We start from the raw sequence: 7,015 nt of genomic DNA on the forward strand, positions 1-7,015 counted from the left end.
GAATAAAGGCAACAAGGCAAAAAAGAGGCATAAGGATAATAAGAAAGGAAGAAGGCCAAGTGGGAAGTACAAATTGTTCCAGGAGACTAATTTGAGACCTCCGCAGTTCAAGGAAGAAGGGACAGGTCAAGGAAGGTGTGAGGGTCTTCTCAGGCTTTTTCTCCCTCTGCCAAGAATTTGGCATGGGACGTTGTGCCAATCTCTTTCCCTTTCTGGTGCTCTGCAAAATGAAAAGGATGGATAAAGGGTCTTTAAATAATTTCCAGAGTCCTATTTATTTCTCACTTTTGACTCAAAGCCACAGCCAGAGCTCTGAATAGAATGGAGGCTGCGCTGTAATGTTTTATTCCTTGTGTGTCAATTTAGTTAAACTCAGTCTGTACCTCACAAAGGCCATTGGCAAGAGTGACAGGCTAATATCACAAATAGAAAAATTAAAAGGTACTGTCCTTTATTCAGGTAACTCACTGGGCACTGTGGATTTCCTGATGACCCCTGAGTACCTTCCTATTTCTTTTCCTAGAGCTAAAGCCCAATTATGTTGCATTAAAACCAAGAATAAAAGACCTTGAGTTTGTATACGTGCTTTTTGAAGATTATAAAATTCTTTCACTTACTTCCTTTCATGTAAGACTCATAACAAACCTGAGAGGTGTTATTCTTCTCAAATTACCAACAAGGAAACTAAGTCTTTGAGAGACTAATTGATTCGCCCAAGGTCACCCGCTGAGCTAGTCAACTGCTTCATGCTCTGCTCACCACCCCAAGGACTGGGTGCTCCAGGCTTTCCCCATTGCTTCAAGGAAGGTTTGGCTAATAGGAGTCAATTATAGGAGATTGAAGGAGAGGAGGGGAGAAGCTGGCATTTTTCTGTTTGCTCTGTCCTCCTGTGGCATCTCTGCAGCGGCTTTGTGTTCTGTGTATGTCCAGATCATCCCGTCCAACCTGACTTCCCAAATCTGGTAACACCGTCCTCTCTTGTGTTCCTCCAGGCTCAGGAGCAGTAGCATCTTCCTGCTGTTGTTAATCTCTGTGGTGTCCTGTCTGTTGTTCAACTTGTCAGCTTTTCCATCACCATGCATCCATTTTCCTACACAAGAGTCCCCCCACCCTTATCCATGGGGGCTACATTCCAAGGCCATATGGAAGTGGATATCTGAAACCATGAGTAATATTGAACCCATGACAACTGAGACAGCTACAAAGTGACTAACACAGTGAGGGTATGGTATACAGTGTGGATACACTGGACAAGGGATAACTCATGACCCTGGGTGAGAGAGTTGGAGCAAGATTTTAATCACACTACTCAGATGGTTTACAGCCTAGACTGACTATATGAATTGTTTCTGGAATTTCCCATTTAATAGTTTTAGACTATGTTTTGAGTACAGGAAACATAAATGAAAGAAAGTAAAATTGATGATAAAGGGAGAATTGTGTATTCAATTTCTTGTATTGAAAGACCTAAAATGGTTTCTATTTCCCTGGTTGAATCTTGCCAGGACAATCACTGCTATAAGGCTCATAAGTATGGCAGAAATAGTTCCCAAGAGCTTACCAGACGTGTCTAGGTGTATGGACATGCATTTCACTGCTAAACAGGGAAAGCACCTTCATCTGGAATTGAACTTACCTCTTTGTATCTTGAAGTTCTAGAGCAGTGTCTGACGTGTAGTAGCCACAGTAAATATTTGACAACCAAATATATTTGTATGGCAAAATAAACACAGCCAGAGTGACTATTTAGTTTGCATCTAAGTATCTGTATCTATAAGACCAAGGCATACAAAATACAGGTTCTTCCAGCCTATAAATGGTGCCAGTGAGCCATTTTGCTGCATAATGTAGTACTACTTCGGCAAACAACATCATTCCTGATTTCTATGGGATCGCTGGGCTTTGAATCATAGAAGTTATTTTACCTGAGAATATATTAGTTAAAACTTAGGCAAAAGTACAACTGCTAGAAAAAAGAAAGTGAGTGAAAACTGGATAAAAGACATGGAAAAGCACAGCCAGAAGCACTCTTTAAAATCATTCGCACTTCCATACGCTTATGCAGGAAGAGATTAACAGAACTTGGCTTGGGAGAGCTGGTTGTGGTCTCCACTCTGCTGCTGACCTGCTGTGTGGCTTTGGGTGAGCCACTTCTCTCTGGCCCTCAGTTTCCATAATGGCAAAAAGAGGAGGTAGGATTAAATGATCCAAGGCCCAATCACTTACAGGCATCTAGAGAATCAAGCCTAATTTTATTATCACATAGAAGAAGAGCTCACCTAATCTGGTCCCAGTTTACCTTCCCAGCCTTCCTTCTATGGCACCTGCTCATCCCAAACTTGGCCTTGGGAATTCTGGCTCCTCTATTTCTTTTCTCTGCTTTCTTTGCCCCACTTTGTGTCTCTGCTTATTTTCTCCTCCTTTATGCATTGTCTCGGATTCCCTCTCCTTTTGTGATGAAAGTAGCAAGATGCCTTATCATCAAGGGCAATGTGCAGTGCAGGTTAAGAGTAGACTCCAGAGCCAGTCTGATGGTCTTCAGCCCCAGGCAGGTAACCTATTCACCATGTGATGGGGGCACGTGATTTATTGGCTGTGCCTCAGTTTCTCCATTTATAGTGTCGATCTACTAGTGCTTATGTTAAATTTCTTAAGTGCAAATAATTAACTCATTACCATTTTCCTGGTGGGGCACAGAACGAATTACCAGCTGGGGAATAAATGTTATGGGAGCTATAAAAATAACAGGAATCAACAGACATAGCAGAGCACTCTGTGTGTGTGTGTGTGTGAGTGTGTGTGCGTGTGCATTCATTTTCCCATTAAACAGCAACAGTCTTTCCACTATGATTGAAGCTTATGTATTTTTGTCTCTCCAGATTCTAGTATAATGACTGACATTGCAGGTACTAGTAGATGTCTGCTGACATTTAATTCTGGCGGGAGCTGAATTAGGTAATCCTGGACCTAGAACAGTGCATGACACACACAGCATGCAATTATTATAATTATTAACTATTACCTGTGTTCCACAAGGCTTTGTACTTTATTACAAAGGAGAGGATATATTGTCTTACCATTATTACATTTTTGTGCCTTCCATTAAATCGTGAATGTGTCAAAGACACTGTGTGCTGTTATGGACTGGATTGTGTTCCTTCAAAATTCATATAACTAAGCCACAATCCCTAGTATTTCAGGATGTGACTTCATTTAAAAACAGAACCTTTAAGAGGTGACTAAGTTAAGATGAAGTTGTTGGGTTGGTCCTTCATGCAAACTGACTGGTGACTTTGTGAAAAGAGAAGAAGAGGATGTGCAGAGACACTTTTCCCCATGCACAGTGAGAAAGGCCCTGTGAAGGGGCAGCAAGAGGGTGGCTATCTGCAAGTGTCTAGAGAGTCTCAGGGGAAACCACTCCACAGATGCTTAGATCTTAAATTCTAGTGAGAAAACTAGCTCTCTCTTGTTTAAACTACCCAGGTTGTAGTACTTTGTTGTGGCGGCCCTAGCAAACTAATGCAGGAACTATGCATTTGTTTATTCATTCAACAAATAGTAATAGAGCATCCATCAGGACCTGATTTGTGCAATAGAGCCTTGAGGGCTGGGAAAGCAAAGAAAGGAAAGAGACTTCTGTTCTCAGGAAGCTTAGAGTTTATTGGGAGAGACTGACGACGAGCAGATGACACAGCCAAGGTGGTAAGAGCTGAATGGAGGGCCTGTGTGCTCTGAGGGTGCATACAGCAGGGTAGAGTGGGCTGGGCTGGAAAGAAAGGAGGTTCATGTGTGTGCACTGTTTGATCCCCCACACTACCACAGTCCTGTGGCAGAGCCAATACTCTGTAAACACTGGCTGGCTTTTACTCAAAGCTAACAACTCTCAATTCTGTATGTGAAAAACATGACATCTTAGCATTCAGGTAAGGAGTCCAGGGCCAGACTGCTAAGTGTTGGCTGTTTCTAGGGCCTGACAGGAGTTGAGGCAGTAGAGTTACTGATGGGCGGGGAGGAAGAGGAAGTGGATTCTCACCTCAACCCTGCTACAAGGTCGCTGTGAGCCAGTGCCACACCCTTCCCGTCTGGACCTCCATTTCCTCCTCTTGAGAAATGAAGAGATTCAAGTAATTCATCTCTTAGATTCCTTCTAGCTCCGTGAACTCTTTCTGAAATCTAGTTCATGAACAACTAATACTTAAAGGAGGAAGGAAGGATGGGACAGAGGAAGAGGAAGAAGATAAGATAAAAGGGCGAGAAAGAGAAAAGTTGGCAGTAAAAACAGAAAAGCCAGAAGAATGAGCTAATGACTTAGCTGGTCAGTGGGGCCCTGACTGCGGATTTAAATTGTCCTCAGCCCCTCTCTGCAGTTCCCATGGTGGTTTAGAGGAAGCCTATGGGTTCAGCTGCCAAAATCCTGCCCGTAGAAGGTTGTACAAGCATGAGTTAATTAGTCAACCTCTCCTTGCAGTCTGAGTCCACCTGAACAATGGGGGTGTGGGAAATTATACCATGTCACAGAGATGTGTACACCAAATAAGACGATGGTTAAAAGTTTTTAACACAGAACCTGGCCGTTACCCTTTTGCTGATGTTATTTATAGCATCGTGAAAAAGAGGAATTGGGCAAATTGACCTCGAAGACTTCCAGTTTTTCTCTATATTCATAGACTTAAAATCATAGGTGGAACATGACCTCCTTAAAGCCCCAGAGCCAGAACTAGAATCCTAGCATGGAAAAGGGTTATGTGTGTGCATTGTGTGTGTGTGTGACAGAGAGAGAGAGAGAGAGAGAGAGAGAGAGAGAGAGAGAGAGAGAGAGAGAGAGAGAGAGGGAGAGAGAGAGAGAGAGAGAGAGGCCTGGGAGAGGATTTGAGGAGCAAGAAGGGTGATTCTGGGCCTCTTTTTTTCCTTTTCAGACCATGGTCACTTAGCTAGTTTTCACAAAATGGTTTTCTTCCATGCATACGGACAATTCAAAGAATGGAAAGATAATAGGGGCTCAAGGAGAAGGCACTGCTGCAGAAGAAAGCTGGAAGAAGGGGTTGGATTTGAAAATGTGAAGAAGAGATAAGATATGGGAGTTTACATTGCTCCAAAATAGGGGTCAAATTATGGAAATAGTAGCAGGAAATCAGGAGAGGACTGGAATTAGAAAATTGGAATAAGAGGGGGAATTAGGACCCTGCCGGGAGGGTCTCAGACTCAAGGCTGAGGAGTAAGAGCTCTTCTTGCAAGCTGTGGGAATCTCTGAGGGCTTTTGTTTCATTTTAGATCAGAAGAGATAGTCATACTGGTAACAAGCAGTCATTTTGAAGATGGGTAGTGAGGTTAGGAATGATGGGAGTGGTTCTCATAATCACCAAACTGCTAATTTAGATGCATTCACCCTTCAGTATGCGCCACTCAGCCCAGGAATACTCCCACCCATATACATCCCTGGAAAAAAGGCCCTGCTGAACAATAGTTACCATTACCACTGCAGTTTGCCCGGCCACTTTCTATCTGTTTTATTGCAGCTCATTTATATTTGGGTAGCTGCAACCTGGGGAACTAACTTCCGGCCCATGGAGGAGTCCTGACCCTTCCTCTCATGTGTGGAAAACCATGATCTTGAACAGTGGTTTCCAGAATGTGTTGCAGGCCCCTGAAGGAGCACAAAAGACAATTTACTAAAATAACAGAACAATTTTTTGTGTTGTTTCTCCTTCATTCTGGTAAAATGTTTATTTCTGTGTATGCTTTAAAATACATATTATTATAGTGGCATATAACGATGCTGGCATAATGCATACACTTACAGCAGATGTTTGCTAACAAAGTTTTACCAAATTTGACAGCTATGATAGAGGGTATCCCAAATGCTTAAGCTTAGTAATTAAATAACCAACTACAATGTTTCCTTAATGAATTTCTCTCAAATATTATAATTCAAATCTCTGTCTTTTCACATGGTTGTCTACAGCCTGAAATGCATTTTGCAGCAAGGTCCCAGTGCATTTGCACAGAAGTTTCTCTGGCTTGGCCTGCAGAGAATGGTGTCACCTCCTCTGGGAGCTGGAGCTCTCACTGCTGGTCCCTGCCTGGGCAAGACAGAGCTCCTCTCTGGGTCTCAGTTCCTTTCTTCAAGTTAGCTTGTTGTCTTCATATTCCTATTAGTTCACTAAGGTTTTATTATAAATCTATGAATATTTAGAAACTTCAATTTTTTTTTTTTTTTGGTCCCTAGTTAACTTCAACAGCAAAACGCTGGGAGATGAAGAGGAATCTGGGACCCGCCTCTGCTCTCCCTTTAGCTACATTCACTGGTGAAAACATGTGCAGGTTTATCTTTTTATCAGGAAGTTTTAGAAACTCAACCCCTAACAAACCACAACTCTTTGTCATACTAACTAGGTCATCAAATAAGTCACTTGCCACTGAAAGAGGTCACAGAAAGCCTACAAAATTAAAGTCTGGTCAGTTGACATTTCCTAGAAGGTAATGATGCCACAGCCAGGAGCGGTTACAGTGTCTTAAAAGTCAAGTCCTATTCAAATGGTTTGGACAGAGGATAAATTAGAGAAAAAAATTAAGTCGTCAGTCCAACAATAGGTATATACTAAGTTTTCTATTTTCTTATGAAGTACTCTACACTACTTTTAAAAACTATGTCATAAAATGTAGAGATACAGTATGAGGAAAAAACAGGATACAATCCACAATGTAACATAATATAAAGACATGGGGGTCAGGATAGGCAGAATACTCTAAAATGTTAACAGAAAAAATATCCAGAAAGAGAAAATTATGGGTGATCTTATTTTTGCTTCTATCATTCTGCATTTTCAAATTTCCTTCATATGTGTTCATTTGTTCAGTCATTCAACAAATATTTTTGCATCCTTCCTTATTCCTCCCTCCCTTTCTTTCCTTCCTTCCTTTTTCTCTTTTTCTTCTTCTTCTTCCTCCTCCTTCCCTTCTTCTTCCTCTTCTGTTCCCTCCTCCTCTCCCCCCTCCCCCCTCCTCCCCTCCTCTT

General features: G+C 42.0%; 1 protein-coding gene across 7 annotated transcripts in view; it reads right to left on the reverse strand.

The window, feature by feature from the left end:
• The window catches only part of Adrb2 (adrenoceptor beta 2), a 31,525-nt gene that overhangs the window by 6,261 nt on the left and 18,249 nt on the right, over nucleotides 1-7,015 (reverse strand). Inside the window, exon 2 of one of the 7 annotated variants that reach the window (XM_033766726.1) lies at nucleotides 3,496-3,766. The exons of 3 other annotated variants lie outside the window; for them this stretch is intronic. In XM_033766726.1, coding sequence (XP_033622617.1) covers nucleotides 3,549-3,766 — 218 coding nt within the window. In that variant the 3' untranslated portion in view covers nucleotides 3,496-3,548. Of the gene's footprint in view, nucleotides 1-3,495; nucleotides 3,767-4,088; nucleotides 4,103-4,854; nucleotides 6,161-7,015 lie in introns of those variants that run through there. 3 more of the 7 variants (XR_780806.1, XR_780808.1, XR_780807.2) reach the window with 3 other exon arrangements.

Source organism: Fukomys damarensis, unplaced genomic scaffold (assembly GCF_012274545.1).
Source record: "Fukomys damarensis isolate Sample0158 unplaced genomic scaffold, DMR_v1.0_HiC HiC_scaffold_3, whole genome shotgun sequence".
Classification (NCBI taxonomy): domain Eukaryota; kingdom Metazoa; phylum Chordata; class Mammalia; order Rodentia; family Bathyergidae; genus Fukomys; species Fukomys damarensis.